Consider the following 15825-nt stretch of genomic DNA (forward strand, 5'->3'; position numbering starts at 1 on the left):
CTCCCATCCCCTCCAGCACAGGCAGAAGGAGAGGACCAGACAGTCTACTTAAAGAGCAGGGTTTTATTCACAACTTCAACAGGGAAGCGAGAAATACGGCAGGGACATCATTTGCATCTGCACTGACAATATTCCTGACAGCCCAACCAGAAATCACAGTAATGGAGTGACAGAGATGTGAGCCCATGATTTACATCCAGATGGGTCCCATACAGCACCTTCCCTGGGTGGGCACAATTTCAGCCATGTCGTCATGTCTTCCTGATTAATAGCATCACTTCTGCAGCGTTTGCACCAGCAGCCTCCTGTGCTGAAGGGGAACACACAGAGGAATTGGCCCGGGCGGGGGTGGGACAAATGATAGGGGCATCCTGCCATTCCTAAGTGCAGGGGCACCCACAGAGGTCGGCAGGGGCAGCCTCCCCACCCCACCCAGTAACTTTCCTCCCTGAAGGGCCTGGGAGGGGTCAGGGCAGTGGTTTTCTCAACCTCAGAGTGGTCATGACAGTCAATGGAGATCCTAGAAATAAAGTCCAAGCACCAGGCCTGACCCTGGGCCAGACAGTGTTCTGACTCCCCAACCTCCAGCTCTGCCCTAGACCTCACTTCTGAAGTCCCACCCCCCCAGGGCTAGGTACTGCTTCCTCTGAGATTCTCGAGTTGGTCTTCATGTTTCAGGCCTTCAAGATCAGTGGACCCAGAGGGGCCATCGTCTTCCTTCAGACCCAGCCAGCCTGAGTACCTAGCCCTTACACCTGAGGTCTTTAGGGGCTGCGCAGCATGTGAGGTCTTAGCTTCCCAGTCAGGGATCAAACTCATGTCCCATGCAGGGGAAGCAAGGAGTCTCAACCACTGGACTGCCAAAGGAGTATCAGGGTGGTGGTTCTGTGCATCAGGAGAGTCACGTTTGACTGGGGCTGGGGATGAACTTTCTCCAGGGAATGTCCCTCCCTTCTTTCAAAATGTACACACTATATGCTAGGCACAGTGGGAGACACACGGTTAAGTCAGCCACCGGCGGTGCCAGGGAGCTCACAGACTGGTAACAGCTTCTGTTTACTAAGTGTTTTGTATGCATTAGGCATCACGCTCAGCATGTGACATAAATGGTCTCATTTAAGGGAAGAGGGACACTATTATTCCCACTTTAGGGTTGAGGAAGATGAGGCTTAGAGAGGCTAAATGAATTTCTAAGGTCCCACAGCTACCAAGTAGCTGGACTATGAGCCCAGCATGCTGTCACCAGAGTCCACATTCTACTATACCTTACTGCCTTTTTCACAGAGCAACAAAGTACCAGGGAAGGGGTGTGGGATGGGGAGGTGCCAGGAGCAGAGAATGGGTGAGCTGCCCCTCTGCCAGCTGGAGACGAAGGCTGGCTTGGCTCCAGCTCTGGGGCCTTGAACCCTATGTGTGTGCGTGCTCAATCAAGTCAGTTGTATCCGACTCTCTGGGACCCCATGGACCCTGCCAGGCTCCTCTGTCCATGGGATTCTCCAGGCAAGAACACTGGAGTGGGTTGCCATGCCCTCCTCCAGGGGACCTTCGAACCTGCATCTCTTACATCTCCAGCATTGGCAGGCAGGTTCTTTACCACTAGTGCCAGCTGGAAGCTCCCTCCCCACCAAACCCCATAGGTCAATGGTTTACAACCAAGGGTAATTTTGGCTCCCTCCCATGACCCCTCAGCAGGGGACCTCTGGCAGTGTCTGGGAGCATTGTTGGTTGTCATAACTGTGGGTGGAGAGGGAGGCTACTCCAGTGGATAAAGACAAGGGAGGCTGCTAAACTTCCTACAATGCACAGAACAGCCCCCACAATGTAGGACTGTCCCGCCCAGAAGAGCAGGAGTGTTGGGGTTGGGAAACCCTGCCAGTGGTCACTGAGGCACACGAGAAACTGGGAAGAGCACTGGTCAAAGTGAACAAGGTCCAGACTTGGTCCTGGCTGCGGACTCACTCTTTTCATCCTTTCTGTGGGCCCCAGGGTCCCAATAAGCACATACAGGGCACAGCAAAGGTGGACAGCAGGGGTGGGGCAAGTCTGCATAGACCAGAGGGTGAGGGGGTGTGGGAAGGCCCTGCTGGAAGAAGCTGGCTAAGCCCAGGCTGAGCCTTTAGACTGGGCAGTGGGTGAGGAGGAACGTCTTCCCCTACTTTTTTTGTCCCTTGGGGTTTGCTGAGGTCAGCTCCCTTTCTTTGGAATCCTCCCACTTTGAGCTCTGGATCACAGGGAGAGCCTAGAATCCCTGGCTTTCCTGGGCCTCTCCTACCCTGGCTGGGCACTCACACCCTAAGCCCAATGCGGGATCCAGGGGGAGCCCTGGCTGAGTTCTCCTGGCTCACCTGGGTGTGAGGTGCTGGGACACTGAGGCTCATGCCCAGAGCTTGCTTTTGCAGGAGGACCCTGAGCAGATGATGACTCAGCTGTGGTGTCTGGTCCCTCAGGGAGGTGTGGGGAGCTGTCCCCAGTAGGGATGGGCTGGGGGGCTCCAGGCTCTTCTTGCCCATGAAGTGACCTAGAAAGGAAGTGCCAAGGCACAGGGAAGTCAGGGAGCAAGGATGCTATCCCAATGGGCAAGTCCCCATCTCTCCCGCTTCTCAGTTCTCCTGGCAGGAAGACACACACACAGCCTTTCTCCTCCTGGTCACCAGAAACCACAAAGAACCCCCAGTGGTGGCAAGGCCTGCACCTCAGCTTTTCCGGAGCAGGTAGAGGTGGGTGGACGGGATGGTATAGCTGGAAGGGGCGGTGGGAGGCCCCAAGGGCCAGGAAGAAACTCTGCCAGTTGTGAGGTCTGCTCAGAAGAGGGACGGGAAACAGCAGAGAAAGAAGTGAGGACAATAGGAGTCTGGAAGGTGGAGGTGCAGAGAGAAGACACACTAGAGGTCGGAAGATTCAGTGCAGTCTTGTCTAAGGGAAGAGGAACAGACTGGCAGGTAGCTCTAGGATCCAGCCTCAGCTCTGCTTTAAACCGGCTGAGTGAATGATTTAAACCAAGTCACTGGGTCTGGGTCTCAAGTTCCCCCATCTTACTAGATGAGTTCCAGGGTCCCCACTAGCCTGGACACTAGTGTCCATGTTGAGGAGAGGCCAGAGAAGGAAGGTGGGAGGGGCAGGGAGCGCTTGCCGGAACCCCGAAGACTCACCGGTGGCCCAGAGGTTGCCCCGAGGGTGCACTCGGATCTTGCTGGCCCGGCTGCGGGACTCCGGAAGATCCCAGCCGAGCGGGGCGGCGCCAGCCGCGAGCAGAGCGAAGAGCAGGAGGCCACCGAGCAGCCGAACACCCACCGCTCGCAGGGTCATGGCTGGGCACGGGCGACGCCTCAGTTCAGGTGCACTCGGCTGTGGCTCCAGTCCCCGGCGCGTGCCTTCCCTCCTTTTAAACCCGCGCCGCTGGGGGCGGAGCCCGCCCCGAGGAGCCCGCCCCCGGCGCGCTCGCTGCCGCCCCGGCCCCGCCCTCTTGGACTCTCAAGTCTGCTGGGGCCAGGGTCGGGGACCCCCTCCACTGCCCCCACGCCCGCCCTCCTGCCCCGACGTGGGCATGGCTTCCTCAGGGTGTCCGGGCCCAAGCCCACCAGCTTCAAGCTGAGGATGGGGGCAAAGCCGGCTCCCCTGGCCCTCCTCGCCACTCCCAACAGCTTTCGGCTGAAGAACGGCTTCAAGGTAGAAAAGGGGGCGAGGACGCCTCCTTCCTGGGTAACAGGCGTTACTGTGCCCAGCAAAGTGCACCGGAGGAGCTTGCCAGTCGGCCCCTCCCTCTTGGAGCATCTGACCTGCTCACCCAGCTATCTTTATGCCCTCTCTCCCAGCCAGCACTCACCAGGTCAAGCAGAAATCACGGCACATGCATGCTCCGGACAGGAGTGCAGAAGGATGGAAGGCGAGCCCTCCTCAACCCACCTCAAATGGTGAGAGCCTGGCTTCTCAGTCGGCAGGGAGGCAGATCTTTTGAGTCAGGGGAGTGAAAGGAGCACTGGACCTGGAGTCTATATACAAGCTGTGTGATCTCTTTGACCCTCACCTTCTTCAACTGTCAAATGGGAATACCCCGCTGCCCTATTTTTAATAATATTACATCTTTTTAGCCCAATTATTTTGTTGCAGGAAGCAGCAGTCCTACAGGACTCTCAAAGTCAGCATTCTCATGGAGCTGTCCATGCTTGTCTTGGAAAGAACTTTTAGGTCAGTGGCAACATTTAATGAACAGGAGAAGACGCTGTGCTCCAGAATAATACATTTATTTTTGATTAAATGTTCACCAAACACCAACATTCAGAGCACCATGCTAAGGACAGGAGGGGAGACAAAAAATAACAATCTGCTTCCACCTTAGCTGACCATCTCATTGGAGAGACAGAGTACAAAAGCAGTTAATGACGGAGGCGCAGGACACCAACCCACCCCTGGGCTCTGGACTCTTCTCAGAAACACTGCACAGTGTGGCTGTGAGAGAACCTACTCCCCAGACTGGCTCAATAATGGTACCTGCTATTATTACTCTTGCCATATCTAGCTCAGCAAGGCTCTGTGGATCACCATCTTAGAAGGGAAAGTGTGTACAAGAAGCTGATTGTCATGCTGAGCTCCCAGAAAGCATGACAGGCAGGACAAGGACACTCCATTTCCGGCCCAGGCTTTCTTCCCACTCTCCCTGCTTCTCATCTCCCACCCTGGCATTTACACCTCTCTGTATTCTTGTCACTGCTTAAGCCATAGTGTACAGATATAGCTCTCATCACCTTCCCATTATAATCGTTCCCTTTTCAACCCCCCTCCCTCTGCTTGCATCACACACTCATCCTGTCTTCTCCGGTCCTCAGTCACAGAAATTAGGAGGTGGTACTGACTGCTGCCTCACTTAGATGCTTGAAGGAATCTTATTTGGCAGGTTTCTCTCTCCTCATTTCATAGCTGCAAGCAGGCTCGGACTGGAAACAAACTTGCCCAGATGTCACGCTGGAATCAGACTTCAGGTCTGTTCAGAGCACTCCTTCGGGGCCCCAGAGTCATCAGGAACCAATGCTGCTTTCTCTGAGCCACGCCCACTCCCGCTGTACCATCCTGTTAAAGAGCAGGTTGGTGTGGATTTCCCAAGCGGGCAAGGGAGCAGGCGCTGACTGAGAGTTTCACCTCTCTTCTGCAGGTGGCCCTGGCACCTTGGTTCTGTTCTGACAGGTTCACTTATAGTTAGGCAAACCTCTGACATAGCCTGTGTTCACAGCTCCAACCACACCTGCGAGAATGATCTCAGATGCCCCTGGGGATTATTTCATCTGTCAGGTGAGCACAGGAAAAGAGGGGCCTCCAAGGACCCTGGAGAAAGAAGCAGGGCAGCAGCTCCACAGCCAGCTATAAACTGCTGTCCCAGGAATGCAGTGTTAGGCACAGCAGAGAGGGGACTTGCCCAAGACAGCACTTCCACATCAGATCCCTCAGGGAGTTGTGCTGAGCTGAGTTTAAAGTGAGGACCTCAACTGCACACTACCTGTTCCTAAGTCCTCTCTCCCTGGGGGAAGACAGACAGTGAATCACATGTACAGTGAATCATATGGAACTGCCAGGGGAAGCTCTTCAGAGCTCACTCTGACCCTCTGAGATTTCAGACAATGCAGAGAAGATTCAAAGGACACCCAAAAGATGAATAAGGGGTGAAAGATATATGGCAAATCCTCTGATAACCAACACCAACCAAATATTTAAACTGCATCATGCTTTTAATAAAGATTGCTTAAAATAAAGAACATATGTATTATTGATTGGTACGTTTCATTAAATTAGAATCAATTACAAATAACATCTTTTCACAGCCAAATCTTTTTTTGTTGTTTTCCAAAGCACTTGCATGCACACTCCTTTGATCACCAACACTACTTTGATGCAGTAAAGGCTAGTACTATGTCCATTTTATAGATGAGTTAACTCAAGTAAACAAGTTAGATGCAGAGAAGCTAAACAAACGGAAAAAACCTGAGTGTGGACTTCAAACACGTGAAAGGTAGAGGACAGAGAAGATAAAAAGCAGAAATTTAAATGAGACATAAATGAGCCTAGAGAAAAAGGAGGGGTGACAAACAGAGACGCTCAGAGTAAGACGGTGTGAAATCCTCCTCCTGGCCAATCTCTGAGCACAGATCCCACAGGCATGGGTTGTGGAGAGAAAGAGCAACATTTCGGGACATCTCAGGTCCTGCTCTTCAGGTTCAGAATGGGCAAGGGGCTGTAGAATCAGGAGAAATGCACAATCTTTAAGAGAGGAAGAAAAAGTGTCAGGGATATTTGATACAATTTCACAAAGTCAGAGGAAACACATAGGAACTAGCTAGAATATCAAAATATTAACCACTAATAAGGAACTATTTCAGGAACTGAAATTGCCAAAATACAAAAATTTTTTAAGACAATATTCAAAAACAAAATAGAGAAGATACATCTAATGAGAAAGTGATGAGGATGCCAAGAATGGCTAAGAAAGCTAAGCAGCTGCTGCTCAGCTAAATGGCACAGATGCTCAGGAAAGTTACAGCAACCCTAACCAAGTGAGAAGCCCCAGGCCCCGCGTTCATAAGGTGATTTGGGTGTAATAGGTACTTCAGAGGGCATTTCAGTAACTGAAATAAATACTCTTTTAACTCCAAAGAGGCTTAAATACTTGGAAATTTACCTGAGAATCTCACTATTTCTAGGAGATTTACTGAGGAAATCCATGGAAGAACAACCTAGGGCTTCTATGAAAGAACACCCAAGGGCCTTGTGATTGTGGGGTTTATTCCAGATAAATGAATCTCATGAGAGCTTATAAAGGTAGAATAACTGGGTTATGACATTGTGGCCTGGTTAACATAACCAGAATTTAAGTTCTGGCTCTGCCACCCACAGGTCTGGAGATCCTGGGGAAATCTCTTCACCTCCAGTTTCTCTCTTTGTAAAATGGAGTTTATTTTGAGGACTAAAGGAGAAAAAAAACAATCTGTTATAAATTCAAAAGCTCTTGGCCGAGCACTGGAGAATTCAGAGGACTCAGTATTATTAGCTGGATCCTAGGAAAAGCAAAGCCTGCCTTACATCTGAAGCCCATTACAGGGGAAAAAGCCTCCCTGGGTAGCGGGTGAGGCCATGGTATTGACACAACAGTCCGCAAAATGCCTATTACATCATGACTTGTTTGATAAACAGATGCTAGCATATCTACCTCAACTTTTGACCAATTCCAAGAAACATGTTTTCTATGGCATTCTCTCTTCTTGCTTAAATAAGCTGTCAAGCTGACAACTCTCATCAAAGCATCATGCGAGCAAATTTCCTTACTTACCTGCCCAAAGTCCTGAGTACAAATTATTTTAACTAGATTCCTTGAATTAAAGCTGGAAACCAGCTTGAAAGGGTTCCAAATTTGGCTCAAATGGTAAAGAATCTGCCTGCAATGCGGAAGACCTGGGTTAGAACCAGCTTAGCAACCTAAATAAACTGGCCAGTTAAAGTAAGGGTTTTACAGAAATGATTCTTGATGGAGAGTAGATGGTATTCCAGAAACTCCTAAAATTAACAGAACAAGGATCTATAATTTGAAAGTTGCATTGAATATAACTGTATATGAGAGATGAGTAACTACTGTTTTTATAATACAAACTTAAGAAGAAGCAAGATAACATGTTCTTGACTGGTAAGGATTAAGAGGCTGGATAAAACAGACCTGAAAAGAGGTTTATCAGAATGGAGAAGAGGTATGAAATTTTTGTTTCTTAAAAAAGACCATGAGTTTATAAAGACTTCCCTGGTGGTCTACTGTTTAAAACTCTGCACTTCCAGTGCAGGGGGTACGGGTTCAATCCCTGATCAGGAAGATCCTACATGCCACATGATGTGATCAAAAAAAAAAAAAAAGACCATGAGTTTATAAAGACTTCCCTGGTGGTCTACTGTTTAAAACTCTGCACTTCCAGTGCAGGGGGTACAGGTTCAATCCCTGATCAGGAAGATCCTGAATGCCACATGATGTGATCGGAAAAAAAAAAAAAAAAAAAAAAAGACCATGAGTTTTTAAAGATTAAGGAAAACTGCTTTACAGGAAAACTAACTGGAGGAAGATTCCTGGCTGATTGGATGGGCAGCTGATTTTTTGCGAGGTGGCTTTCTGCAGAAGGGACCAAACTATATCTGAACATTCTCAGGAACAGCTCTATGAAAATATTAGGCTAATTAATATTGAGATTATTGCATAAAGCTACACAGTGTCCTTGCAGTGAGGTCTCAGAAGAGAAGTTTCTAGATCTCTGAGTGTCATTACACGTTTTAAAAAAATTCCCACTTTATATCCATTCCATGAATCGTAGAAATGATTCTTACCCTCTTCACATTAGTCCCTAAGAAGCTGAGAACCAAAGCAACGGATCTCCTCCAGCAGACAGCAGGCTCTTCTGACATGTCTTGTAGGTACTAACCTCACCTCCCATTTTATTCTTTTCTCCTCTCATGCTTATTTCAATCCCAAATTCTTCAACTGTTTTATATCATATCACATAGTACTGGAAGTATCTTTATGAGCCACTTTGTTCCAGACCCTTTCTGGAACAAAAGAGGCTATAAATAAATCTAAAATGTGAAAAACACTGTGACAGGGGCCAGGGGATACACAAGAATGAATTACAGGCTGGCACTGTTTTCATGCCTTCAAGGAGCTAGCTGGAGAGCTGGACATACATAAGACAAACCACTCTGAGGACAGCACACAAAGTACTGAGGAGACAGAACCAAGAGGGAAGCACTGTATACCCGAGAGCTTGGCGAATTAGAAACACCCCTCTTTGAGCGCCCTGTGCATCTCTTAAGGTTGCACTTACGATCCTATATGGGAAGATCTGTTTACACATTGCCCCAATTAAGGCACTGAGTTCCTGGCAGAGAAGGGACCTTGCCTCACTCATCTCCCCAGGGCCTGGCCCCAAAGCTGGCACAGAGTAGATGCTCAATAAATGTCTCCTGAATGAGAAAGCTTTTAGTAAGTAGAGAAGTGAGCTGGCACTCCAAGCAGGGCGACCCAGCATAAACAAAGACTGGATGTCCATACAGTGAGACGAATGTCAAGGCTATGAGAACCTGGGGTCTGCTAAGAGCTGAGGTCAGAAAAACCCTGTGGGCCTGGGATGCTACTAACTAAGTAACTACTAGAAGGCAATGTCCTTGATGTTTCTGATAACCTCTGCATATTCTAGTTCCTAACACTTTTTGGTTACACAGAATTCTTTCTATATCCAGATTCACCATAATTATGTGTGAAGGGTTAAATTTTTGTTTTATTTCTGAAACTTCTCTGATATTACTTGAGATTATAATAAGGGAGAATAGGGACAGAGACATGCCTGGCCAGGAAACAGCCTGAGGAGCTGACAAAGGTCCGTATAGTCAAAACTATGGTTTTTCCAGCAGTCATGTATGGATATGAGAGCTGGACCACAAAGAAGGCTAAGCCCTGAAAAACTGAGGCTTTCTAACTGTGGTGCTGGGAGAAGACTTCTGAGAGTCCTTGGACTGCAAGGAGATCAAACCAGTCAATCCCAAAGGAAATCAGTCTTGAATACTCATTGGAAGGACTGATGCTGAAGCTGAAGCTCTAATACTCTGGCCAACTGATGTGATGGGCCAACTCACTGGAAAAGATCCTGATGCTGAGGAAGATTGAAGGCAGGAGGCGAAGGGGATAAGAGATAATGAGATGGTTGGATGGCATCACTGACTCAATGGACTTGAGTATGAGCAAACTCTGGGAGATTGTGAAGGACAGGGAAGCCTGGCGTGCTGCAGTCCATGGGGTTGTAAAGAGTAGGACACGGCCTCGCAACTGAACAACAAACTGAGGAGCATCCTGAGGAAGGGGGACAATCCATTCAGCCAGCTAGAATTTCTGAAGCTCAATAGAGTGATAAATGTCATAAGAAAGGTACCTTCAGAACCAGGGGGAGCTCCCACACCTGAGGGGTTATTAGCATTTGGTAACATCCTTATGCAAATGACCAAGAAATACAGTCAGGGATAACAGAGCCTTTATTCCAAGCCTAGGTTCTTTGAGAAGCCTGTGACTCCCTAAGAAAACTGACAAAAGCCATATTTCTCCCACTGAGAAAGAGAACATAGGAAGAGACCAAGAACACGCAAACAAAATGAAGAAAACAGGATTAACATAAAATATTCTAGAAAGGGAACATGTCGTTTTAAATAGAACCGTTGGGAGATAAAGTTTTTAGATTTAAATTTGGCAAGACCAAGATAATGTACTCACTAAATATCAGGCAAATACAAATCACTTTCATGATTCATATGCTCCGATCCAGAATAACAGCACAACAGTGACGCGACCCTTAGTTACTGCTTCTGGTTCCAATGCGTGATTATACTGAACACTTGGTATATGCTGCCGGATGCTACTGGGAAAACAGGGCTCAGTGTCTATGAAACGGGGCTCCTGCACTGGAGGAACTTACAGTCTGACGGGGGAACTTGAGTCCACAGCCACCAAGATACACAAATAGTATAAGGCTGCAAACACTGAATGACAGAGAAGGATAATTACGTTGTGAAAAAGTGCGACTCGGATGAGCAGAAACGAGAGTATGAAATAAGTGAAAACATGGTGGGACAGCACAAGGTTGCTTTGCGTCAGCACAATTCAAAGTCTGAACTTGACACGCAGGGGATACGAGGGCAAACACAACATCTGTGGTCTAAAAAGAGACACTTCCTAAAGGTAAGAGGGGTATGAAAATGAACTAACAGGTGGAAATTATCTAAAACAGGCACAGACCAGCATGTTATAGGGAAACTGGACGTAAAGTCACGCAAGCAACAGTCATGAGTTATGTTTCTGGAGTCAAGGCACGGTAATGAGAATGGGATGAGATGGGTAAATGCTGGCTTTTAAATGACTAAATATGATGAGGAAATGACAAACCCAGGCACATACGCCTTCGAAGAGAAGTTGAAATGTGAACGGGAAGTTTGCACGAATTGCCATGAGCTTGGGTTTAAAGACAGGACGATGGACTGGAAGAGTCCTGTGGGAACAGACAGAAACAGGATTGGAGCTGAGGACAGGCACTTGGAGCCAGCGTGTGGAGACTACCGAGAGGGGATGAGTCACAGCCAGCAGATAAACCCATCATCACGCTCTCATCTGGAGCTTTCTCAATTCCTCTTCCATTCTCTTCACTCACAATGGTTAAATCCACCTAACTTCCCACTAGCCCTGTGAAATCTCACAGAGTTTATACTTCCCTTAAAATAACGAATCAAGCACCTCTGGCATTTCTTACATTTCCAAAGAGCTTTTAAAAATACATCTACTGAGATTTCCCTGGAGGACCAGTGGTTAAGACTCTGCACTTCCAATGCACGGGGCATGGGTGTGATCCCTGTTCAAGGACCTAGGATCCCACATTCCTTGTGGTGTGACCAAAAAAACCACATTCTATTTACTAATAAAATCTCCCAGTTTTAAGTCTTATGTTTTAGCAGTAAAATATAAAACGTGGGAACACGGTACCTCATTCCACAAATAATGTTTGTTTGTTTGTTTTTGCCTACTAGAGTGAGTCAAATATTTTTAAATGATCTGATTACTTTTCAGAGAAATTTAGCTGTTGCTTCAAACTATGACATCCAGTTAAAGAGGAGAAACAGTAATTTTATAAGACTGGTATGAAAATAAGCAAGTGAAGAAAATATGAAGACTTCCCTCCCAGTAAGTGTAAAAGGAGGAGGAACCTGGATCACGGAGGATACAAGTACAAGCATGTTTATACTCTGGCGAGCTAGGATCACAAAGAACTTTGAGACCCCAACCTTTGCCAGCAGAACACACGACTTCTCCCCAGAGGAGTCTCAGAAAGGCTGGTACGAAAACAGCCAGTTACTACTGGCTCAACAGTTAGCCCCACCATCTTTAGGTTATCAGGAAGGAAAAATGGAGCAGGCAGCAATCTTCTACCACACGTGGAGGTGGGGTGGGGGCGGGGGGCATTTCAGCACTCTCCTTGGCTCATGAGAAAATAGAAATACTATGTAAGCCTCAAAGACAGGTTCAAAGAAGCTCTGTTAGCAGTAATTTGCCAAGTTTCATACTCTGCTGATATCTTTAAGAGTCTGTATGCAAAGTTTGAAGGCTAAATCCTAGAGAACGGATTTAGGATGGCTGATCTCTACAGGGGAGGGTTTCAGAAGATTAATGTCCCTGTTCTCATTCCATTAGAATTAAAGTATGGGCTGATTTCCACCTCAGTTGAACGAATCACAAAAACCATTCATTTACCCCACTATTTTGCAAAGTACTGAGATTTCACACTAATACAGAGAGAACAGAAAGGATTAAGTCTTTTGTGCTTAAAACACACCAGTTACCACATACTCCCTATTTCCTTTACTGTCTCAGTATTAAAAAAAAAGAAAACACAACTGGGCTTTGCCTTTATCACTTTAAACCTTGCCTTCTGTTAAGTCTGCATTAGAGAAAAGCAAAGCCAGGCACTTAGGAGAACAGATTCAGGCAAATTAAGAGTCTAAAGAAAACAAGTAGCACCCTTGCCCTCCAGCACCTTCCTCATGCCTCCCCCAGACGCTAAAACTCACTGCCACCCTGCAGAAAGGGCTGAGAACGTCTCAAGTGCAGAAAAGGTTACAAGTTTACAGGAAAGTGAGAGTCACTGAACCTCTCAGCAACCAGCTGGGCTAATACACATCTGAGCCACACCCTCGTAAAGAGTCAATTTTATGACTAAGAGATCCTACTTCTTCTTCTTCACAAAAACAAAAACAAGCAGACAAAAACCAATTGTCAGCATTAGGACAACCTTCTTGGCTGAAGAACTGTTCCCATCAAAGCCTTTACCTCCCCAAGGGGCGCTAAGAACCAGCACAGGAAAGCAAATTTCAAACGCTTTCCCAACAAACACAAGTCAGGGATAAGGGGTTTCGATATGCAAAGTCTTTTATTTAAAATTTTGAAAAGTGAAAGACTACGACCACCTCAGTATATGCCATTCCCATGAGAAGGAGGGATGGCAGTTTCAAACTCGGGCAGAGCTGTATTTTCATTTACAGAATTCTGTAGGCACTTTAGAAGTGAAGCTTGGCTTCAAAATACAAACACTGGGGGCTTTGGCTCAACCTTTTAATATAAAAAATTCACTGATGTACAAAAATGCGAAGTGTGACAGTGACAACATATGAAAATCTGTGACGGAAAGTCCCCTCGAATGCACGTGGTGGTGCGCACACACCCGCCCACACGCACTCTGGCGTGGAAACATAAACGAATGCAAACCAGCCCGACCAGGAAGCGCCGACGTGCTCTCCACTCCACCAACCACAGATCGGCAGCTACTCCCAACATTCAGTAACAAAAAGGACCGCATCTTCCAGGAACAGCAAGGTAGACTTCTTACTCACGATGGACCAGCACAAATAAACCCAGCAAAAAGAGCACAGCGTACTGGAAAATAAACACAGAAGCACAAGTCAGAGAAGCCTGGAAAAGTTCACAAAGCCTCAGTTAATTAACTGGCCTTTGGGACCATGATAAATCACTAAAGCATCCAACTGGCCTTTCATCTTTTAACTGTAATCCATTTAACAGTTTCCAAAACTCATGAAACGCAAAGTACCAGATCTTACCTTAAATTTAGGATAGTCATTCATGAGGATCGTCACAATCCCAATATAAGGAACAAATCTAAACAAACAAACACACAAGAGATTGAGCATCACAGAACTTTCTAAGTAGCTATTATCATTTATGGAACATTCTCAGTTCTATCTTCCATTGAATACTGATTTTCGGCTGACAAAGTCCACTTGTATATACTGTTCTATTAGACTCTTTCAACAGCCCATGTGATAGGGAAGTTAGCGATATCACCATTTTATAGATGAGGAAACAGTTGCTCATGCCCAAGGTACATGGTAGAACCAGTACCAGATCTGAGGTTTCTGACCCCTAGTTGGTGGCCCTAATGTCACATGCTAATTCAGTGTCAGGGGCTGGGCTTGTTGTTATCACCTTGGGAAAGCTGTCAGTCTAGCTGGGGAGACCAGGCAAACACAGCCAGAGCTTTACAAGGCACTTCATGTTAAGTGTCCCCAAAGTGAGTGTAACAGCTCTATTACAGTACTTAAGATTTTACCACTCTCTCCTTTTACAACCATGTGTAATCTGGCTTGGGCTCTCTTAATCCTGAAACTTCTTTTGGAGTAGTCTAAACCCCAGGTAGCTCAGTTGGTAAACAATTTGCCTGCAATGCGGGAGACCTGGGTTCAATCCCTGGGTTGGGAAGATCCCCTGGAGAAGGGAAAGAATACGACTACTCACTCCAGTATTCTGGCCTGGAGAATTCCATGGACTGTACAGTCCATGGGGTCGCAAAGATAGTCCATGGGGTCCAAAGAGTAGGACATGACTGAAGCAACTTTCACTTTCACTGTCTGCAGAAGACCCGTCTCAGTGCCTGTCTTCCTTTTCGTCTCTGCAGCATTTGACTTTTGATGACCAGAAATCTGCCCATGAAACCTTTCTCCTTGGGTTCCGTTAACACACCAGTCTCTTCCTCCACCTCCACCTACCTCTTGGCTGCAACACCTGTTTTTTAATTTTTCACTAGTTCTTGCTTTCCTGTCATCCCTAAAGTTTATGCCCTCAAACTAGGTAAAAACCACGTATTAAATAATCTCATAGCACCTCATATATTTTCTCAGAAATCTTCATCAGAAGTTTAATTACAGAATTAGCTGCCTAACTAGCTGGAGAGTATCTGTCTTCCCTACTAGACGCTAAGCTCTCCAGGGGCAAAAACAGTGCCAATTTGCTCCCCACTGTATCTTCAAAGCCAAACACGATATACACGGCACACAGCAGGCTTCCAGCAAAGACTGCCAGACTGAAGGTTGGGATGTCCTGGCCTCGTCTTTTCTCTTTACCTGGGGAATCTCATCTCCTCCCAGGACTTCGATTCTCCCCTCAAAACAAAAGACTCTTCAACATAAAAATTCAGGGGAGAGAGATGTGGGAGGAAACAGCTATTAGAAATGTACAACTTTCTTTTTCTTCCTCTGCTCCTGTTGGATTCCAGAGTGGACTGGGGATACCATCCTAGAGCTTGTCCTAGAGAAGGGAGGCTGATCTTTGCCTACTTCAAAGTATCTCAGATATTTTTATTCAGGGCACTCACAAGTGTTGCACACATCAAAGGTGCACAAACAGAAATGACCTCCTATATAACACCTCCACCATCAAAGGCTCAGGCAGTCTTGAGAAATACAAGTTTTGTCTGGGGTGCATTTTACTTCCTTTTGAGAACTCCTCTTACTTCCTGCTTCCTGTCCCCACCCCCATCCTACCCTTCTCCCTTCTGGCAGTACCATCCAGACCCATCTCTCCTCCTCCCCCAAACTCCCATTCCTGTAAGCTGATGTTTCTCAAAACCTACACCTCTGTTGTGACAATCATTTGGACAGCTTGTTATGATGCTCTATCTTCCCAGGTTTACTGAGTCAGTGTACCTCCAGAAGGTCAGGCCCAAATCACACTTCTGCACATTTAAGTACAAGAAGCACAGCTTTAGCCAGTGAGATGTATGGAACAGGTGTGTAGTGACAGTAACTTCCTCTTTGAGGGCCCATGCTTTAGTTTCGACCCCTGGAACCTCTAAGAACTGAACAGTCACTACAGAATTGACTTGCTAAAGCTCTAGCAGGGTAGATAAAGGTTTTCTATATTTTTAATACACATTTTTTCTTTTTAATGCAACAACTCTATTTCTTTTGTCTCATTTATAACATTTC

General features: G+C 46.7%; 2 protein-coding genes across 3 annotated transcripts in view; both read right to left on the reverse strand.

Moving 5' to 3' along the window:
- Window positions 1-48: 48 nt before the first annotated feature.
- NMB (neuromedin B) lies at window positions 49-3372 on the reverse strand. Of its 2 annotated transcripts, none has more exons than XM_061394036.1 (3): window positions 3150-3372; window positions 2346-2518; window positions 49-305 (listed from the first exon to the last, which is right to left on the reverse strand). In XM_061394036.1, exons 1-3 carry the CDS (start codon window positions 3304-3306, stop codon window positions 252-254), a joined length of 384 nt encoding a protein of 127 aa, XP_061250020.1. In that variant the 5' UTR covers window positions 3307-3372; the 3' UTR covers window positions 49-251. The 2 variants fall into 2 exon arrangements, with proteins under 2 accessions (XP_061250020.1, XP_061250021.1); XM_061394037.1 differs by having other exon boundaries at window positions 49-310; window positions 3150-3371.
- Window positions 3373-12958: 9586 nt separating this feature from the next.
- Window positions 12959-15825, reverse strand: part of SEC11A (SEC11 homolog A, signal peptidase complex subunit) — a 33241-nt gene continuing 30374 nt past the window's right edge. The window contains exons 5-6 of the mRNA XM_061394035.1: window positions 13663-13720; window positions 12959-13480 (exon numbers count right to left, since the gene is read on the reverse strand). Of these exons, the coding sequence (XP_061250019.1) occupies window positions 13430-13480; window positions 13663-13720 (109 nt within the window). The 3' untranslated portion in view covers window positions 12959-13429. The remainder of the gene's footprint in view (window positions 13481-13662; window positions 13721-15825) is intronic.

This window comes from Bos javanicus, chromosome 21 (genome assembly GCF_032452875.1).
Source record: "Bos javanicus breed banteng chromosome 21, ARS-OSU_banteng_1.0, whole genome shotgun sequence".
Taxonomy (NCBI): Eukaryota; Metazoa; Chordata; class Mammalia; order Artiodactyla; family Bovidae; genus Bos; species Bos javanicus.

Bases quoted from the DNA above. Each gene is read 5' to 3' on its own strand.
- NMB (XM_061394036.1), bottom strand. From the start codon at position 3,306: ATGACCCTGCGAGCGGTGGGTGTTCGGCTGCTCGGTGGCCTCCTGCTC. The intron at 2,519-3,149 runs GTGAGTCTTCGG...CTTCCTTTCTAG, and splicing joins GGGCAACCTCTGGGCCACCG to GTCACTTCATGGGCAAGAAG. The intron at 306-2,345 runs GTGAGCCAGGAG...CCTTCAGCACAG, and splicing joins TCCCAGCACCTCACACCCAG to GAGGCTGCTGGTGCAAACGC.